Genomic DNA, 21,130 nt, shown 5'->3' with positions numbered 1-21,130 from the left:
TAATATGTAATAACACATCCAACACAGATCAAGATCACCTCAAACAGAAAGATCACCTCAGTTTTCTTGAGCTGTAGTATTGTTTACCTCAGATCTCCATGGCGACCATTGAGCACTGTTAACCACTTTATCCAACAAAAACAGATGTGCGGTGGCACCCCTAAATCATAATGTACTGGAAAAATATTTTGCATGTGTTGTTTCTACATATATTGGAACACTTTTAGCACCCAGCCATATCAAAATTCAAGAATTGTGTTTTTTGATGCACCCTAACCTGTATGTTTTTGCACCCAGTTGCATAATAACAGAAAGTGAAAACTGTTGCCACTTAAAATAGCTCTGAGACTAAATATTCGCTATTCAGGGGAAACCACTCACTGGTTTTAGAATCATCTCTTCGATCTCAGCTTCAGTAAGGTCAGTCTCCGTGTCGACAACCATCCTCAGACCAGCTACAAAGGCTGTCAAGTTCAAGTCAGAAAGTTCATGTTAGTTGTGTAAGTATTTAATGTTATGCATTCAGATGCATGTGTGCACACTCTCACACACATAATGAGAGACAGACACCCGTCACTGGTGTTTTCTGTGTATAATTGACAATTGCAATGCTGATCATAACAGGTTACAAGTAAAACTAAAAGTATTTCTGAGGAACTGCTTGCTCAGTTATGGTTCACCAACGGGAACAGACAGTGGAGTATTGTGCGTGAACTTGGCTTGATCCACGGATTCCAACAGCACCTCAAAAACACATTTTTGCTAATTGCAGTGGACCCAGGTCAAAGGGTACCAAATTATATGTGTGTCCTCAAAATGTAGTACTGAGTCGCTGTACCAAGCTTTGTTTTGATACATGAAAGTGTTGATGAGATATGACCTTACTTCCTGTTTGGCGACTTCACAGCTGATTTTAATATGCTATGACGGGCAAGATCGGACAAAATTTGTGACCTGTGAAAACGTAATTTCCGAGGAACTGCAAAGTGTGTTTGCTCATGTGCGGTTCGGGTGCAGACAGTGAAATAGGGCATTAAACTAAAATAATGTGGTCAGGGCAAAAGTGTCAGTAAAATACTTGGGTTGCATCCTAGAAAACAACTTGGATGGCAGGAATATGGTCAACAAAGTTCTGAGTAAAGTCACAGGTCTCACAAAGTTTTTAGCCAGAAACTCCAAATTTTTAGATAGATCAACAATGATCATTTTAGCGAACTCCTTAGTTTTAAACCACTTTGAGTTTGCATGTACTTCCCAGTTTGAAGGTCTAACAAACCGACTAAAAGGGAGGCTGCAAACAGCACAGAATAAACTAATAAGGGTCATTCTGAATTTGGGCCATAGGTCTCATATAGTTAGGTCACAATGTCCAGGCTGACCATAATCCATAAAATGTTGTTTGGTAGTGTCCCAATTTTTTTGCCGTGTCTTATTACTAAGGTCAAGGACACACACAATATTTGCACTCGTAGCAGCATATCAGATCTGTGTCCTTATAATTTTAAGACATTGTTAGGGAAAGGAACCTTTGCCTATATAGGTGCCGTTCAGTGGAACAAGTTAGACTGGCAAATTAAAGTCATCTCCGGCCTGAACTCGTTTAAAAAGAGAATCAAGGCCTGGTTACTAGCGAGGGTAGCTGAATAGAAAATTTGTCATTTTATTTATTTAAGAAAAATGTGTTTATGTTATGTCATTGATTATCATACACTCTGTGAGTGTCTTGTCTTGTCCTGGTGTTATGTGTTGAGGAGCACAATGGAAATAAGTCCTGGACTTTATTGTGTTTTTATGCTCGATTGTATCTGATGTCTTTGCATGTGTAAGGCATTCTTGATACAATTAAATAAATCAAATCAAATCAAACAAATGGCAAAACACATTTTTGGTAGTTGCAGTGCCCCCTAGAGGTCAAAGGGCACCACATCTTTTGTGTGTCCTCATTAACGAATTCCGAGTGTACCAAAATTGGTTTTGATATGTGAAGGTTTTGCTGGCCAAAAAAAAAAACGGGCTGACAGGTATAATAATAAAAAGAATAAAAAGATAGTAAGATAGTGCACTTAAGCTTTAGCAAGCACACTAATAACAAGCAACAACATAATGCAGGGGTCCCCAACCTTTTATGTACCATGGACCGGTTTGATTCCTATTTTTTTTTCACGGACCGGCGCGGGGGGGGGGGGGGGGGTTCGGGGGTTCCATGTTCCATATGTGTTGTGCATGCATTACTTGAAAAGAACTAGCTCCATTTATGTATGAACAGTGAAGGTAACGATCTCTTGTGAAAAACGTGAACTTGAAGAAGTGAAAATTTAACAACTTAATGCTACATCTATAAGTGTGAACATGCTAAAATATGGGAACAAAACATGGGAACTAAACGTGCATTACGAATATAATCAGTGGGAGCCCTGCTTGTTTCCCTGCAACAAGAAGCTTCCATCTGGTGATGGAAGACAGTGATACCCTCAGTGTGTTTGAAATGTCCAGTCGATTGCGCAATTTGGTCTTTTTGGCCATCTCGGGATATTCTGCTTTGGTTTTGATCCAAAAACCCGCCAGAGAGGTTTCCTTATACACACTCTTAAGACCACCGTCATTTGCAATTTCGATCAACAGGTCTTCCTCCTGCGCTGACAAGTTAGGACTCGGGATATTGACAAATGGGTTGCGGACCCACTCATTGGTTTGCCGTGGATCTTTGGAGGATGGGAAGTAACGCTCAAACTCATTTGAAAGCGCAACAAGGTGATCGCGCACCAGCTGCGAGAGAAAGGGCCCTGCCTCAGTCTCTCCCAAAACCCCCACTACTGTTTGGAACATATCAAATACACCCCGGTCCACTCGTCGTCCCCACAAATCAAGCTTGGCTTTAAATGCAGCTAGTTTATCTGCCAGTTTAAAGACAGTCGTCATTCTCCCCTGGAGTGACAGGTTGAGGTCATTAAGCAACCCGAATATGTCACACAGGTAAGCGAGTTTTGACACCCAGTCCTCATAACTAAAATGTGCAGCTAACGGTGACTTTTTTTCTGTAAGAAATCTCTGCAGCGGCTCTCGCAACTCAAACACTCTGGCCAGTGACCTGCTAAAGATGCTTGTTTTTTGTTGCTCATTCTAGCAGTTTAGCTAACTTTGTGTGACACTACCGTTCGCCAAGAACTGATAAAGTGAAGTGAGCTGTCCTGAGGCTGCGCAGCGCTGAAGGCAATACTGTATGTAAAAGTGTTGAAGGCAGGACAGACAGACGTAAGAAAATAGACCTTGCAAAATGCAAACATGCGTGCAATCAAACAACTGCCTAGGCCTATGCCATGTAAAAACGTGACATTATTGCAAGTTAAATTTAGTTTAGTTTGCATGCATTTTTTTTTTTAAACTCATGTCGTAGGCTACGACCCGGTTAGGAATGTCCTGCGGCCCGGTGGTTGAGGACCACTGACATAATGGACATCTATCTATAAATTGCAGGAACGTCTGTCTGTGTGTCAGTGTGCTGCTGCTGCATATCTGTCGAACCGATGGCCCGATTGATTTGAAATTTGGCAGGTGTCTCACTACTGGCACGAGTAAGTGCAGTGGCAAGTTTGACGTTGTTTTGATGAGAAATGCGAAAGATATCGGTAAATATATTGGTAAAATAGGCACACATTGGCTTTTGCTGCTCTACTGTAGCCACTCCCCCATCTGCGTGTTTGTGTGTTAACCGCATATCTGTCGAACCGTTCGTGGGATTGATTTCATACTTGGCAGGTGTCTTGCTACGGGCACCAGTAAGTGCCACATCAAGTTTGACGTTGTTTGGATAAGAAATGCAAAAGATACCCATCTGATGCAAATGAATCCGTTGAACCCATTGAGGTATTATAACTGGAGAGAGCGACTAAGTCCCGCCCCCATTCATTTCAATGGCCCATGCTAGGCTAGCTACTTCAGCCAAAAAAACATGAAATTGACCGCAGCCATCTTTACGAAAATGCCGTTTCATGGGTGTTCGTTTCCGGCACCAGCTAGAATTAGCCTATTAGATTCCACGTTACAGACGGAGACAACGTAAGGTACAACGGTATGTCGTTGATGAAGATTGGACATTCCCTCAGAGGAAAAGTTGTTCGGGAACGCGCTTCACCTCGTTATAAGCGCAAATTCATTTAATTGGTTGGGATAACATTTTGGGAATGGTGGTAAAGTTTGCCCTGTCTCTGAAGTCCTAGGTTATTTAATGTGATGTTCATATGTGATAATAAACGATGCGAATCAATATTGTGTCACTTTAGGCTTCACAAATAATGATCCCTAAATACTATTTGGACAGGTTGTAGGCCTATTACGCAATAGGCTATCCAACGAAAATGACTATTAATTAAGTAGACATGGTATGTAAGAAACGTGTGGATAGCTGGGATTTTTGCTGCACCCAGTGTGAATTTGCAGCTTGTTAAGCCTAGGCTACATTTGCAGGCAGACGAAATGAAGCCAACGCAAGTTAAACTTCCGACAGAAGCGCACATCCCTCGGGTATTGTGGTTCGAGCAGGCATAGAGTCTGCAACTGTTGTCGGACATTTGGCTTTTGCCTCGACTGGCAGCCTGAACATTTAAATCAAATGCATAGCCTAATCATGTCAATGTTGCAAGAAAGCAAACGAAATAAGTCATTGACATTTGTTTCGTTTTAAATCACTTGGGGAGACAGGTTATGATCCAGACGTTGCGTTCTACAGAACTACAGCCTGTGCGTTTTAAAATAGTCTTCATACACAACGCAATGAGTAGGCTAATAATTGGATATAGGTCATTGCTATGCATCTGCCAAAGTGTATGGTCATAGTCAGTTACTTTAAGGTAATTACTTGGCACCCCGCATATACGGTAAATAATAGCCTAATATGACAACATTAACATTTTTCTTTTATTTACCACAAAGTCCGGTAATACAGCCTAAACCATGTAGGCATTAAGTCAAGTATCAGTAGCTTAGTTAGTTGTTTTATTTGTCGTCTTCCAGAAATGCAAACCAACATGGACGCGCGAGGACGCTCGTGCCCAACACTAAACTCGTGCATGAGCTGTCATCTACCAATCAGCATGTAAAAACTGGTGCCGGAAGTTGCAACCATGTAACGCCATGTTTTCAAAAATGTCGGCGGCCAAATGCCATGCTAAGTGGCTGAAGCTAACCCTTCAAATCCTGACCCCCTGGTTGAACCTGACGCGACTATCCAATGAAAGCATGAGGTTGTAGGTCCTTTGTTGTACCACAACGGGGCCTGTGAAACTTTGGTTCCACTTAGGCTACAAGACAAATTAATGTTTTAACGATTTCTTCACGACCACCTACTGTAGTAGTCCATAAAACAAACGAAACTAGGATTTGGAGGAATATTGGAGGATTTGAGATTGCATTGAGTAGTTTAAATAAAACAAAATTTCGAAATGGCTTGAATTGTTTGTATAGGCTATTATTTTCGTATGGTGTTAAATACAGGGGCAATACTGGGGCAACCATGGCCTATAGCGCTACGGACTTGTAACCGGAGGGTTGCCGGTTTGAACCCCGACCAGTAGGAACGGCTGAAGTGCCCTTGAGCAAGGCTGTAGCAGGCAGCCGAGATTAGTGTGTGCTTCACCTCACTGTGTGTTCACTGTGTGCTGTGTGTGTTTCACTAATTCACGATTGGGATATTTGCAGAGACCAAATTTCAGCGGGCATGTAATGCTTATGTCATTTTGATCTGTAAAAATGTTACATGCAGCCATGCCTCAATTCTGCTTACTGCACATCAATTATATAGGCTATATATTATAATTAGGGCTGTCAATCGATTAAAAAATGTAATCGAATTAATTACACACTCTGTGATTAATTAATCTAAATGAATCGCATATATAATTTTTGCTGTGACAGTATTTGAAATATTTAAATTCAAATCGAATCATTGAATAATCAGCATTAGTGACATTAAAGGAACTGTATGTAAGAAATGTATTTCAATTAATCATAAAATGGCCCTGATATGTCACTAGACATTAAGAAGTCTTGTTCATTTCAAATACTTATATCACTGACAACAGTAGTCCGGCCAGGATATTGTCATTTAAAAAGTGAAGTTGCAGCCCTCAACTGATGTTGATGTTGTGTTTTGTCATGTCATGTTGTGTTTTGGCCTGATGCGCCACCCTCCACCTATCTACTAACACAAAGTCAGTAGTTTCGGCATCGGGGTTGGCAACCTCAAGTCGGGGGGGAGGGGGAGGGGATACACCGCTCTACGGTAATTTGAAAGTGATTGCAGCACCAGTTTTGGCCACAATCTTACATATGGTTCCTTTAAAGTTCAAAAACTCTTTTATTATTATTTTCACTGTTCAAATAATGGCCATAATAATATATGATATGACCTAATATGCTGAGAAAATAAATTCAAAAGTGCTTCGGGAAGAAGTTTTTTTTTCACTACAAGGCATTTCAGGCCACAGATATAACCTAGGGGACACAATGAAAATAAATTAACACTCCCCTCAATGTCAACACTATTTCTTTGCATTGAACTCCAGTGATATGCAAATTTGCTTCAGACATTGCAGAGGACTTTAAAAGTAAATGTTCCAATCAATGATCTAGGCAGCACATTTTTTTCTCTCTCCTTCATTTTACAGTCTAATGGTTACTGACTAGAACGGCTCGGGGTCAAAGGTCATACTGAATCGATTAATCTGCACTATTTTTTTAATCAGTTATTTTTTCCTCAAATTAATTAATCGAAATTAATCAGTTATTTTGACAGCCCTAATTATAATATAATATTCAGTATTCATTATTGAATGCTTAGCTGGAATGATGTTTTTCCCTATCATCCTATTTCTAAAGCGGGCATGTAATTGGGCTTCAGGTTTTCTACAGGAATGGCATGTTTGAACAGGCACTGCACTAGTTTACCTGAGTAACAGAAGAAAGGGAATAGGTTAGTATTACAGTTCTCATCTGTCCAGTGGCCCGAGTCACTGAATGACACTGCGGTGCAGGGTTGAGCATCATTGGCGTTATCAGGTTGGCCTGATTTCCAGTGTCTAAAAGAGGACTCACTCCCGTCTGACCACATTCTGGTTCTGTACAGGCCAATGTATACGTTATTGCCGTTTGCAGCATCAAGGACCTTTTGATTTTCCGCACTATTCCTTACGCTTGGAAGATCGATGTAGTTGGCTCGACAGTAAGCCTGGGCGTCATTCCATGACAATTTTGTCGTATTCAAGACGTAGGTATCATTGACTCCTGTAACACACACATTTTCAAAGGTTACCCACTCTGTTAAAAGCGGTTTAAGATTCACACAGAAATATTACACAAGTGTGTGAATTAAAATGTTTTAGTTTAAATTGATTAAATTAGATTCTTACCATAGCAAACAAATGATATGTGTGAAAAGACAGTGTCACAAGGTAAATCATTCCATGTTCCATCAGTTAACATTTCTACACACAGCTCTTTTCCCCCTCTGTTATTGGGTTCAAATGGGTTCTGTCTCCAGTTTCTATATGTTGTTATCTCTCCTGGACCATAGAAACTGCTGTTCGTAATGGACCATCTCCAGCTGTTCAGGACGTCATCATAAAGTCCAATCCAAGCAGAGCCAGTCTGGCTGCCAAGCTGAATGAGTGTGTTCACATCGTCCGTGTCGTAAAGGGTGGCCAGGTCTGTGTAATTGGTCCTGCAGTAACTCTGGGCTTCACTCCAGGTTTTTGATTCGTTCACAAAGTGGTATTGGTGAGAGAGAGCTGAGCTGAGGGGGAAGAAGCCTGTTTGTAAAAGACAGAAGATCATATCTGGTGATCAGACTTTTTTTTCCCATAAAAACATGACAGTTTTGTCTTGTTTATTGTCTTCCAAATTTCGTACTGAGGACAAATTGTCAATTTATAATCATGCAAACTCCCCACATTCAAATCGTACCTTTAGTCAGGTTCCTTATATTCAGATTTTAACCTTTGTGGGAATTTTTGGGGGATTAGGCAAACTATACATTTTTGGAAAGGTTATTGCATAAGGAGTCAGAAAAGCAATGTTTGCATTTGATCAGATGTCTATTTGGCAGCCATATTGAAGTTTAAAAAATGGCCGTCATAAAATTCAAAACTGTAATATCTCGACTTCTAAATAAACTGGAATGTTGATTTTTTACTGCTAAACCCACACTGTAAGGGTCAAGGAATCCAATGGTGCTAGTTACACTTTACCATATTAACCCTTCGATGAGTAGGTAAAAATGACTGTGTGGTTGTTTTCTTGCAATATCTTTGTAATGAAAAGTTACTTACTTTATTAATAAGTTATCACTCATTAAAACATAATATTTATTGTTGGAATGATTTCAAAGACATGTACATTGTAAACCTACTAGAATGGGTGCTGAGAGTGAACCACACACAAAGTAGCCTGGCTATGCTAATGTTTATTTGAATTTGAAAAGCAATTTGATAGTCTTCCCTACCAGGGGAGATTCAAAATAAAACAGCAAGGCAGATGAACATACAGAATAGTCACAGACTCTAATAACTGTAGGCTACCAAATAGCCTATTTAAACTTCCCACAAAGTGAACTGGTAAAATGTAGCCAAGCCAGCTGCAATGTCTCAGAACTCTATAGTTTGGTCTAATCTGGGTTTTGGGATAAATTTTGCCCTCAAACAACAATATAGCACCTTAATAATATTCATTAAATAATTGACCATTTTTATCAGAGCGTCCCCTCTTTGAAAGAGCAGCAACATATGTGTAAATATATACAGTATACATTTGAATATGACCGTCAACTGATTTGAATGTCCCTCATCCTTGCTAGGTTGACAGTCAGCTAATGTGCACATGTAGTCTTGACAAATGACTCTTCTGTTCTTTTTGTATAGCACTGTGGGATTTTTTCTTTTTGTATCAGTGGTATGGAAATATGCCAGAAATTTGGTTGACATTTTACATCACCCAATACCAAATTACCTTTGTGGACCTTCTAGTATGTTTGGCACCACACGTTTGGCAAAACATGGTTTTTGGGAACATGACAAATTAAATGTTAAGAACTTTTCATTACAATGATATTGCTATTGCATCCATGGATTAATGGGGTAAAGTCTTGTAGCTTTGTAACTAGCACCATTGGATTCCCTGACCCTGACAATGTGGGTTTAGCAATTCCAATTCCAACATTCCAGCTCATTCAGTAGCCGAGATATTACAAATTAAAGTTAAAAAAAAATCAACATGGCCACATGGGCAAATGCAAACATCTGTTTTTTGACTCCTTTTTTGACTCTTAATAGTGAACCTGACTAATTAATTTTATGTAAAATACACTATTCTAAATTCTCTATATTGAAAAGGCATTCATCATTCTTCATTTTTGCAATCATGCAGATGTCCAATGATATGCTTAATTAAAAAAAAATCATATATGACTAAGTATAGCACAAACTTACCAAATAAAAGAATGACAAGGAACATGATTCAGCTGTGTCCTGGAGTTTCCAAGCCAAACAGACTGAGAATTAGAGCCTGTGTGTGGTTGTAACAGAGAAGGCAGAAGAACAACACCCATTCAACACCCATTAGAAGCACTCCCACATGTTGTCATCTCTAAACTACTTTAAACTACATTCCTGGAAAGTATGAAATTGTTGTAAATTGAGATGATGAATTGTGAGATGTCACGATAAGCTTTTCTCTTGTCTTTGTCTGCTAAAACAATGTCATGACATTGTGAAAATCTTGGAGATTTTATGTCATGCCTTCCCGCTAGTGATAACATCTTTGTCAAGATAACAATCACCTTTCAACAATGATCTTTGCCAAGGGGAGCAGATCTTGTACCACTGCTGAAGACTTAATAGAAACTGTAAAACTAGATGTACCGCAAAGCGGTACAAAATATGACTGTCATTCAGTCCTGCACATTCTCTCCACAAAAAATAAATCACGCTTGTCAATTTGTCTCCATCTCCTACTCTTGCAACTTTTGTGTATGTAAATGAGTGTGTGCATGTGTGCGTTTGCTTTTGTGCATATGTGTGCTTCTCTGTGTGTGTTTCTGCTTGTGAGTGTGTGTGTGGTAATGGGAGGTGTGTGTGTGTGTGTCTGCTTGCCTTAATGTGTTTGTGTGTTTTATGTGTCTGCATGTGTGTGTGTGTGTTCGCTTGTGAGTGGGTGTTTGGGGGTAATGGGGTGTGTGTGTGTGTGTAAATGTGTGTGTGCGTGTGCCTGCTTGCCTGCACGTGTTTGTGTGAAATGTGTCTGCATGTTCGTGTGTGTTTTATGTGTCTGTGCGTGTGTGTGTTCGCTTGTGAGTGGGTGTGTGGGGGTAATGGTGTGTGTGTGTGTGTTAAGGGTAGATGTATCGGGCGGTTGTGAGGTAGATGGAACATCACTCAGATATTCAAGGTGGAAGATGGGATTTTATTAATTCCCCAAATAAGGCCAACTTAAGGCAATGATAATGCAAGTAAATGTGAACAAAGCACTAAGGAGAAATAAAATACTTCTCATTAAAGAAAGAAAAACAAAAGACTTAGTCAAAACAATACAATATACCAAAATATTTGACAGAGCTAGTCACTTGGGCTACACACATGAGACGAGCTCTCAAGACTTACGTCTATTCAAATTACAGCTCCTCCTGGACAAGCAAAGCCACAGGCTTATGTAGGGCCTGCAATCACCCCTTCAATTAGACCATACCAACTCCTCTAAACAGGACAGGGGTGTTTCAGGTAAATAACCTTAAATGAGCTTAAACAGCCAATTTTGTATTCCCTAAATCTAGAGCAAACATTCATAAATCATTTCACTCTTTGCTGTATTTTGGCATAGCCAAACCTATATAAATCAGCCTAAATGGTAAGGTTAGAAACTCAGGGTCGACTTGCATCTAACTTTCGCCTTTTTTAGGTAGACTGACCTAATTCTGCATTAGGACACACAGCTGCCGTGGCGAGACCAAAAAAAAGTTGTAAGTTCATAGATAATTGATAGCCTAAAATTTCACTTTTGAGCGACTACAGTTGGAGGATGGTTTTTCCACAGGCTGCTCCAAGCATATTAATGCATAGGCTATGTTGTTCATATAAGACATGCCACTTTCATGACCTCATAATTTTCTGCTTCAAGTTGTTTCACGATCATGATTAGTTGTCGTTTTCCCTCACCAATACCATTGCTTGATGGTCTTTTGGTCCGCACCGTCGACTTCAAAGAAGCGCTGCCATACCTAACCCTAACCCTAGTGCCTTGAAGTCGATAGGGTCCCAAAAGACCATCAATATTATTGCAGTGGCACTTTTACACAAAATCCTTTATGATAAAGTAGGCTGGTCTTCTTTAGAAGGAGAGATAAACATGGTATTTATTTACAAAGTTGGGAAGTTGCATTAGAAATACTGTATGCTTGTTTGGAATTCTGGTCCCTATCAGACCAGATGAAATGACTGCGTGATGCTCAAGGTTCCTCATATTTATTCTGAGCTGCTAAACTTAGCCTTTTGCTATAAGGCCCCTCCTTCCTGGAATAATCTTCAACGTACTATATAAATTAACTCTTTATGTGGACTACCCTTAATGAATTTCCGAGAATAAATAAAGGTTGAATTAACAAATAAATAAAAATAAACGTGTCGAGTGTGTCAGGGTGTTACAGTAAGCGCTCAGAGAGTCGTGTGTTTCAGTGAAAAAAAAACCTGTCAGCCAACTTTGTGTTATGCTCAGAAAAAAAGGCAGACCTACCAGTGATATCATCCAGGAAATGAATCCAAAAACTAGTTGCATTCTGCAAATAGCTCTGTGATGTTTGTATTGCTGTGTTGCGTGTGTGGCAGGTAGTCATGTTGTGTTTCAGTGCAAAATAACCTGTCTGCTCACTTTATAATGTTTGGAACTTGGACAAACATGAACTCAGGGAACATATTTCTCTATAAACCCAACCATGTCTCTGACACACTTTACTTATCATGGCAAAACAACGTGCACACTTTTGGAAAGACGAGAAGACAAACTTAGTCTTGCAATCATGCAAATGTTGTGGTGTTCATTGACGGGAGAAAATGTCGTAATAGCGACGTTTGTAAAAAGACCACCAAAGAGGGAATACCACCAGCGGAGATTTACACACGAGTAATTTTCTGTCAAGGATTCCCGGGACACTGAAAGACCGGGGTGCACAAAACTTGGTGGGCATGTAGCCCCACAAGGATGGCATGGAACCATTGTTTTTCGTTTTGATCCGTCGCCCCCCTGCCGGACTGGACCCCCGAAAGGAGGGTAGGGCGGACACAGTTTTCTGTGAATATCTCGAGAATTGTAGGGCCTAGGAGGACCACCTTTTTTGTATGTTGGTCTTAAGGGGCCATGTCAACCCATCCCATTACCACTCATTTGCAGTATAGCGCCACCTAGTTAAAAATGAAAAAGCAAAAATGAGATGTAATTGCAGGTATCTCTGACCTGACATGGTCAAAACTGCATGAAATTGGAAGTGTAGGATCATTATGACACCCTCTGGATGCACGCCAAGTTCTTTGGAATTCCGTTCATGGGGGGCCATACGATAAATTAATTTATGTTAGTGACTACACCAACAGAGTTTTCTGTGAATATCTTGAGAACCGTAGGGCCTAGGATGACCATTTTTTGTGTACTGTATGTTTGCCTCCAGGGGCCATGTTAACCCATTCCATATGCACACATGTGCATAAACAGATACACACGCACACACATACATTCACAGTTATCATACGTATGACACATACACACACAGTAGACATATGTACGCATGCATGCACATACACACACACAGGCACACATACAAGCACATGCACGCACACACACACACACACACATATTCTGTACATAAACATAAACATGTACACACACACATGCACACAATTCAAGAATTTCTCAGAATTATAAACAGGCAAGATGGTGGTGGGGTTGTATAAAATGTATTTTACATGTGAAATCTATGAACAATTCTTGTTTTGGTACTTGTTGTCTAACAGATACCAGTGAGAATTGAGTGTGCATAATACAATTCAGTGAGACAATTAGAATCATATGCCTTTCACCTTTTGTTTTTAGCCAGCAGCCAGACCAGCAGATACCCTGACTTTGTAGCCTGGGTTTTCCCATGCTGCCTTACGTGCGCGATTTTATTCACGCTGCTAGGCAGCCTGGATTCCATGGAGCAAATTTTTGCCTCAGTTAGGGGACCAATCACAGAACGGAGGGAGGGCAGCAAGACGATGACGACACACCGAAGCCGTTATGAGCTACGTAGACGCATTTGATAGACATTCGTAGCGCCCAATAAACGGCTCTAGGCATTCGTAAACCACGTTTCAAATACGAGAAAATTAATGTCTAGTTCCCAGACCCGATCTCAATGAGATGAGGTCTGACGTTAGCCAGGCTACTGACTTTGCTGAATTACTAAGCTAAGCAAGCTTAATTAGTACTTGGATTAGAGACCTCCTTGGAAGAGTAGGTTCCTGCTGGAAGTGGTGTTGGTGGCTGGCCAGTAGGTGGCACTTATCCCTGTGGCCAAAAGCCACAGAACAAATATCAATCCCAATGCCCTATTGCAGTGACAGGGACACTGTACTGCAGGAGATTTTAAGAGATGCACCTGTATGTTTTTGCACCCAGTTGCATAATAACAGAAAGTGAAAACTGTTGCCACTTAAAATAGCTCTGAGACTAAATATTCGCTATTCAGGGGAAACCACTCACTGGTTTTAGAATCATCTCTTCGATCTCAGCTTCAGTAAGGTCAGTCTCCGTGTCGACAACCATCCTCAGACCAGCTACAAAGGCTGTCAAGTTCAAGTCAGAAAGTTCATGTTAGTTGTGTGTAGGAGGAAGAAACAGAAATTGCCAACATATAGTGGACGTTTACCTGAGTAACAGAAGAAAGGGAATAGGTTAGTATTACAGTTCTCATCTGTCCAGTGGCCCGAGTCACTGAATGACACTGCGGTGCAAGGTTGAGCATCATTGGCGTTATCAGGTTGGCCTGATTTCCAGTGTCTAAAAGAGGACTCACTCCCGTCTGACAACGTTCTGGTTCTGTACAGGCCAATGTATACGTTATTGCCGTTTGCAGCATCAAGGACCTTTTGATTTTCTGTACTATTCCTTACGCTTGGAAGATCGATGTAGTTGGCTTGAAAGTAAGCCTGGACGTCATTCCATGACAATTTTGTCGTATTCAAGACGTAGGCATCATTGACTCCTGTAACACAAACACACACATTTTCAAAGGTTACCCACTCTGTTAAAAGCGGCTTAAGATTCACACAGAAATATTACACAAGTGTGTGAATTAAAATGTTTTAGTTTAAATTGATTAAATTCGATTTTTACCATAGCAAACAAATGATATGTGTGAAAAGACAGTGTCACAAGGTAAATCATTCCATGTTCCATCAGTTAACATTTCTACACACAGCTCTTTTCCCCCTCTGTTATTGGGTTCAAATGGGTTCTGATTCCAGTTTCTATATGTTGTTATCTCTCCTGGACCATAGAAACTGCTGTTCGTAATGGACCATCTCCAGCTGTTCAGGACGTCATCATAAAGTCCAATCCAAGCAGAGCCAGTCTGGCTGCCAAGCTGAATGAGTGTGTTCACATCGTCCGTGTCGTAAAGGGTGGCCAGGTCTGTGTAATTGGTCCTGCAGTAACTCTGGGCTTCACTCCAGGTTTTTGATTCGTTCACAAAGTGGTATTGGTGAGAGAGAGCTGAGCTGAGGGGGAAGAAGCCTGTTTGTAAAAGACAGAAGATCATATCTGGTGATCAGACTTTTTTTCCTAAAAATAAATGAAAGAGTTGTCTTGTTTTCCAAATGTTGTGCTGAGGACAAATTGTGAGTTTATAATAATGAAAACTCCCCACATTCAAATTCCACATCAAGTCTTTTTGCAAAATACACTATTCTAAATTTTCCATTTTCAAAATGCACTACATTTTTTTCAATCATGCAGGTGTTTGTGCTTAATTAAAAAAAAAAAACATATGACAAAGTACAGACATCCCAAGTCTCCCGGAAGTTCCGGGAGTCTCCCGCATATTGATAGCGGCTCCCTGACGCCCGCAAATTAGATAAAATCTCCCGGAATCTAGAGTGAGCGATCAAGAGCGCGCATGCGAGACCAAGTTGTTTCACGATCATGATTAGTTGTCGTTTTCCCTCACCAATACCATTGCTTGATGGTCTTTTGGTCCGCACCGTCGACTTCAAAGAAGCGCTGCCATACCTAACCCTAACCCTAGTGCCTTGAAGTCGATAGGGTCCCAAAAGACCATCAATATTATTGCAGTGGCACTTTTACACAAAATCCTTTATGATAAAGTAGGCTGGTCTTCTTTAGAAGGAGAGATAAACATGGTATTTATTTACAAAGTTGGGAAGTTGCATTAGAAATACTGTATGCTTGTTTGGAATTCTGGTCCCTATCAGACCAGATGAAATGACTGCGTGATGCTCAAGGTTCCTCATATTTATTCTGAGCTGCTAAACTTAGCCTTTTGCTATAAGGCCCCTCCTTCCTGGAATAATCTTCAACGTACTATATAAATTAACTCTTTATGTGGACTACCCTTAATGAATTTCCGAGAATAAATAAAGGTTGAATTAACAAATAAATAAAAATAAACGTGTCGAGTGTGTCAGGGTGTTACAGTAAGCGCTCAGAGAGTCGTGTGTTTCAGTGAAAAAAAAACCTGTCAGCCAACTTTGTGTTATGCTCAGAAAAAAAGGCAGACCTACCAGTGATATCATCCAGGAAATGAATCCAAAAACTAGTTGCATTCTGCAAATAGCTCTGTGATGTTTGTATTGCTGTGTTGCGTGTGTGGCAGGTAGTCATGTTGTGTTTCAGTGCAAAATAACCTGTCTGCTCACTTTATAATGTTTGGAACTTGGACAAACATGAACTCAGGGAACATATTTCTCTATAAACCCAACCATGTCTCTGACACACTTTACTTATCATGGCAAAACAACGTGCACACTTTTGGAAAGACGAGAAGACAAACTTAGTCTTGCAATCATGCAAATGTTGTGGTGTTCATTGACGGGAGAAAATGTCGTAATAGCGACGTTTGTAAAAAGACCACCAAAGAGGGAATACCACCAGCGGAGATTTACACACGAGTAATTTTCTGTCAAGGATTCCCGGGACACTGAAAGACCGGGGTGCACAAAACTTGGTGGGCATGTAGCCCCACAAGGATGGCATGGAACCATTGTTTTTCGTTTTGATCCGTCGCCCCCCTGCCGGACTGGACCCCCGAAAGGAGGGTAGGGCGGACACAGTTTTCTGTGAATATCTTGAGAATTGTAGGGCCTAGGAGGACCACCTTTTTTGTATGTTGGTCTTAAGGGGCCATGTCAACCCATCCCATTACCACTCATTTGCAGTATAGCGCCACCTAGTTAAAAATGAAAAAGCAAAAATGAGATGTAATTGCAGGTATCTCTGACCTGACATGGTCAAAACTGCATGAAATTGGAAGTGTAGGATCATTATGACACCCTCTGGATGCACGCCAAGTTCTTTGGAATTCCGTTCATGGGGGGCCATACGATAAATTAATTTATGTTAGTGACTACACCAACAGAGTTTTCTGTGAATATCTTGAGAACCGTAGGGCCTAGGATGACCATTTTTTGTGTACTGTATGTTTGCCTCCAGGGGCCATGTTAACCCATTCCATATGCACACATGTGCATAAACAGATACACACGCACACACATACATTCACAGTTATCATACGTATGACACATACACACACAGTAGACATATGTACGCATGCATGCACATACACACACACAGGCACACATACAAGCACATGCACGCACACACACACACACACACATATTCTGTACATAAACATAAACATGTACACACACACATGCACACAATTCAAGAATTTCTCAGAATTATAAACAGGCAAGATGGTGGTGGGGTTGTATAAAATGTATTTTACATGTGAAATCTATGAACAATTCTTGTTTTGGTACTTGTTGTCTAACAGATACCAGTGAGAATTGAGTGTGCATAATACAATTCAGTGAGACAATTAGAATCATATGCCTTTCACCTTTTGTTTTTAGCCAGCAGCCAGACCAGCAGATACCCTGACTTTGTAGCCTGGGTTTTCCCATGCTGCCTTACGTGCGCGATTTTATTCACGCTGCTAGGCAGCCTGGATTCCATGGAGCAAATTTTTGCCTCAGTTAGGGGACCAATCACAGAACGGAGGGAGGGCAGCAAGACGATGACGACACACCGAAGCCGTTATGAGCTACGTAGACGCATTTGATAGACATTCGTAGCGCCCAATAAACGGCTCTAGGCATTCGTAAACCACGTTTCAAATACGAGAAAATTAATGTCTAGTTCCCAGACCCGATCTCAATGAGATGAGGTCTGACGTTAGCCAGGCTACTGACTTTGCTGAATTACTAAGCTAAGCAAGCTTAATTAGTACTTGGATTAGAGACCTCCTTGGAAGAGTAGGTTCCTGCTGGAAGTGGTGTTGGTGGCTGGCCAGTAGGTGGCACTTATCCCTGTGGCCAAAAGCCACAGAACAAATATCAATCCCAATGCCCTATTGCAGTGACAGGGACACTGTACTGCAGGAGATTTTAAGAGATGCACCTGTATGTTTTTGCACCCAGTTGCATAATAACAGAAAGTGAAAACTGTTGCCACTTAAAATAGCTCTGAGACTAAATATTCGCTATTCAGGGGAAACCACTCACTGGTTTTAGAATCATCTCTTCGATCTCAGCTTCAGTAAGGTCAGTCTCCGTGTCGACAACCATCCTCAGACCAGCTACAAAGGCTGTCAAGTTCAAGTCAGAAAGTTCATGTTAGTTGTGTGTAGGAGGAAGAAACAGAAATTGCCAACATATAGTGGACGTTTACCTGAGTAACAGAAGAAAGGGAATAGGTTAGTATTACAGTTCTCATCTGTCCAGTGGCCCGAGTCACTGAATGACACTGCGGTGCAAGGTTGAGCATCATTGGCGTTATCAGGTTGGCCTGATTTCCAGTGTCTAAAAGAGGACTCACTCCCGTCTGACAACGTTCTGGTTCTGTACAGGCCAATGTATACGTTATTGCCGTTTGCAGCATCAAGGACCTTTTGATTTTCTGTACTATTCCTTACGCTTGGAAGATCGATGTAGTTGGCTTGAAAGTAAGCCTGGACGTCATTCCATGACAATTTTGTCGTATTCAAGACGTAGGCATCATTGACTCCTGTAACACAAACACACACATTTTCAAAGGTTACCCACTCTGTTAAAAGCGGCTTAAGATTCACACAGAAATATTACACAAGTGTGTGAATTAAAATGTTTTAGTTTAAATTGATTAAATTAGATTTTTACCATAGCAAACAAATGATATGTGTGAAAAGACAGTGTCACAAGGTAAATCATTCCATGTTCCATCAGTTAACATTTCTACACACAGCTCTTTTCCCCCTCTGTTATTGGGTTCAAATGGGTTCTGATTCCAGTTTCTATATGTTGTTATCTCTCCTGGACCATAGAAACTGCTGTTCGTAATGGACCATCTCCAGCTGTTCAGGACGTCATCATAAAGTCCAATCCAAGCAGAGCCAGTCTGGCTGCCAAGCTGAATGAGTGTGTTCACATCGTCCGTGTCGTAAAGGGTGGCCAGGTCTGTGTAATTGGTCCTGCAGTAACTCTGGGCTTCACTCCAGGTTTTTGATTCGTTCACAAAGTGGTATTGGTGAGAGAGAGCTGAGCTGAGGGGGAAGAAGCCTGTTTGTAAAAGACAGAAGATCATATCTGGTGATCAGACTTTTTTTCCTAAAAATAAATGAAAGAGTTGTCTTGTTTTCCAAATGTTGTGCTGAGGACAAATTGTGAGTTTATAATAATGAAAACTCCCCACATTCAAATTCCACATCAAGTCTTTTTGCAAAATACACTATTCTAAATTTTCCATTTTCAAAATGCACTACATTTTTTTCAATCATGCAGGTGTTTGTGCTTAATTAAAAAAAAAAAACATATGACAAAGTACAGACATCCCAAGTCTCCCGGAAGTTCCGGGAGTCTCCCGCATATTGATAGCGGCTCCCTGACGCCCGCAAATTAGATAAAATCTCCCGGAATCTAGAGTGAGCGATCAAGAGCGCGCATGCGAGACCAAGTTGTTTCACGATCATGATTAGTTGTCGTTTTCCCTCACCAATACCATTGCTTGATGGTCTTTTGGTCCGCACCGTCGACTTCAAAGAAGCGCTGCCATACCTAACCCTAACCCTAGTGCCTTGAAGTCGATAGGGTCCCAAAAGACCATCAATATTATTGCAGTGGCACTTTTACACAAAATCCTTTATGATAAAGTAGGCTGGTCTTCTTTAGAAGGAGAGATAAACATGGTATTTATTTACAAAGTTGGGAAGTTGCATTAGAAATACTGTATGCTTGTTTGGAATTCTGGTCCCTATCAGACCAGATGAAATGACTGCGTGATGCTCAAGGTTCCTCATATTTATTCTGAGCTGCTAAACTTAGCCTTTTGCTATAAGGCCCCTCCTTCCTGGAATAATCTTCAACGTACTATATAAATTAACTCTTTATGTGGACTACCCTTAATGAATTTCCGAGAATAAATAAAGGTTGAATTAACAAATAAATAAAAATAAACGTGTCGAGTGTGTCAGGGTGTTACAGTAAGCGCTCAGAGAGTCGTGTGTTTCAGTGAAAAAAAAACCTGTCAGCCAACTTTGTGTTATGCTCAGAAAAAAAGGCAGACCTACCAGTGATATCATCCAGGAAATGAATCCAAAAACTAGTTGCATTCTGCAAATAGCTCTGTGATGTTTGTATTGCTGTGTTGCGTGTGTGGCAGGTAGTCATGTTGTGTTTCAGTGCAAAATAACCTGTCTGCTCACTTTATAATGTTTGGAACTTGGACAAACATGAACTCAGGGAACATATTTCTCTATAAACCCAACCATGTCTCTGACACACTTTACTTATCATGGCAAAACAACGTGCACACTTTTGGAAAGACGAGAAGACAAACTTAGTCTTGCAATCATGCAAATGTTGTGGTGTTCATTGACGGGAGAAAATGTCGTAATAGCGACGTTTGTAAAAAGACCACCAAAGAGGGAATACCACCAGCGGAGATTTACACACGAGTAATTTTCTGTCAAGGATTCCCGGGACACTGAAAGACCGGGGTGCACAAAACTTGGTGGGCATGTAGCCCCACAAGGATGGCATGGAACCATTGTTTTTCGTTTTGATCCGTCGCCCCCCTGCCGGACTGGACCCCCGAAAGGAGGGTAGGGCGGACACAGTTTTCTGTGAATATCTCGAGAATTGTAGGGCCTAGGAGGACCACCTTTTTTGTATGTTGGTCTTAAGGGGCCATGTCAACCCATCCCATTACCACTCATTTGCAGTATAGCGCCACCTAGTTAAAAATGAAAAAGCAAAAATGAGATGTAATTGCAGGTATCTCTGACCTGACATGGTCAAAACTGCATGAAATTGGAAGTGTAGGATCATTATGACACCCTCTGGATGCACGCCAAGTTCTTTGGAATTCCGTTCATGGGGGGCCATACGATAAATTAATTTATGTTAGTGACTACACCAACAGAGTTTTCTGTGAATATCTTGAGAACCGTAGGGCCTAGGATGACCATTTTTTGTGTACTGTATGTTTGCCTCCAGGGGCCATGTTAACCCATTCCATATGCACACATGTGCATAAACAGATACACACGCACACACATACATTCACAGTTATCATACGTATGACACATACACACACAGTAGACATATGTACGCATGCATGCACATACACACACACAGGCACACATACAAGCACATGCACGCACACACACACACACACACATATTCTGTACATAAACATAAACATGTACACACACACATGCACACAATTCAAGAATTTCTCAGAATTATAAACAGGCAAGATGGTGGTGGGGTTGTATAAAATGTATTTTACATGTGAAATCTATGAACAATTCTTGTTTTGGTACTTGTTGTCTAACAGATACCAG

At 40.8% G+C, this 21,130-nt stretch overlaps 1 protein-coding gene and 1 long non-coding RNA gene across 2 annotated transcripts in view; both read right to left on the bottom strand.

Moving 5' to 3' along the window:
- Positions 1 to 14,800, bottom strand: part of LOC143127593 (macrophage mannose receptor 1-like) — a 20,201-nt gene extending 5,401 nt beyond the window's left edge. Inside the window, exons 1-7 of the mRNA XM_076289176.1 lie at positions 14,407 to 14,800; positions 13,940 to 14,275; positions 13,774 to 13,856; positions 9,477 to 9,552; positions 7,404 to 7,802; positions 6,943 to 7,278; positions 382 to 464 (exon numbers count right to left, since the gene is read on the bottom strand). Coding sequence (XP_076145291.1) covers positions 382 to 464; positions 6,943 to 7,278; positions 7,404 to 7,802; positions 9,477 to 9,501 — 843 coding nt within the window. The 5' untranslated portion in view covers positions 9,502 to 9,552; positions 13,774 to 13,856; positions 13,940 to 14,275; positions 14,407 to 14,800. The remainder of the gene's footprint in view (positions 1 to 381; positions 465 to 6,942; positions 7,279 to 7,403; positions 7,803 to 9,476; positions 9,553 to 13,773; positions 13,857 to 13,939; positions 14,276 to 14,406) is intronic.
- A 2,169-nt stretch (positions 14,801 to 16,969) lies between these two features.
- On the bottom strand, positions 16,970 to 18,840 carry LOC143128073 (uncharacterized). The gene is made up of 3 exons (XR_012987797.1): positions 18,447 to 18,840; positions 17,980 to 18,315; positions 16,970 to 17,896 (listed from the first exon to the last, which is right to left on the bottom strand). It is a non-coding gene; the product is annotated as an uncharacterized LOC143128073 (long non-coding RNA).
- Positions 18,841 to 21,130: the final 2,290 nt, after the last annotated feature.

This window comes from Alosa pseudoharengus, unplaced genomic scaffold, assembly GCF_046254945.1.
Source record: "Alosa pseudoharengus isolate Yale_2024_CS ecotype anadromous, Long Island Sound unplaced genomic scaffold, YU_APseudo_1.1 YU_APseudo_1.1_scf_17, whole genome shotgun sequence".
NCBI classification, from domain to species: Eukaryota; Metazoa; Chordata; class Actinopteri; order Clupeiformes; family Clupeidae; genus Alosa; species Alosa pseudoharengus.
Note: the sequence above shows the minus strand (reverse complement) of the source record. Positions and strands in the feature narration are given on the sequence as shown.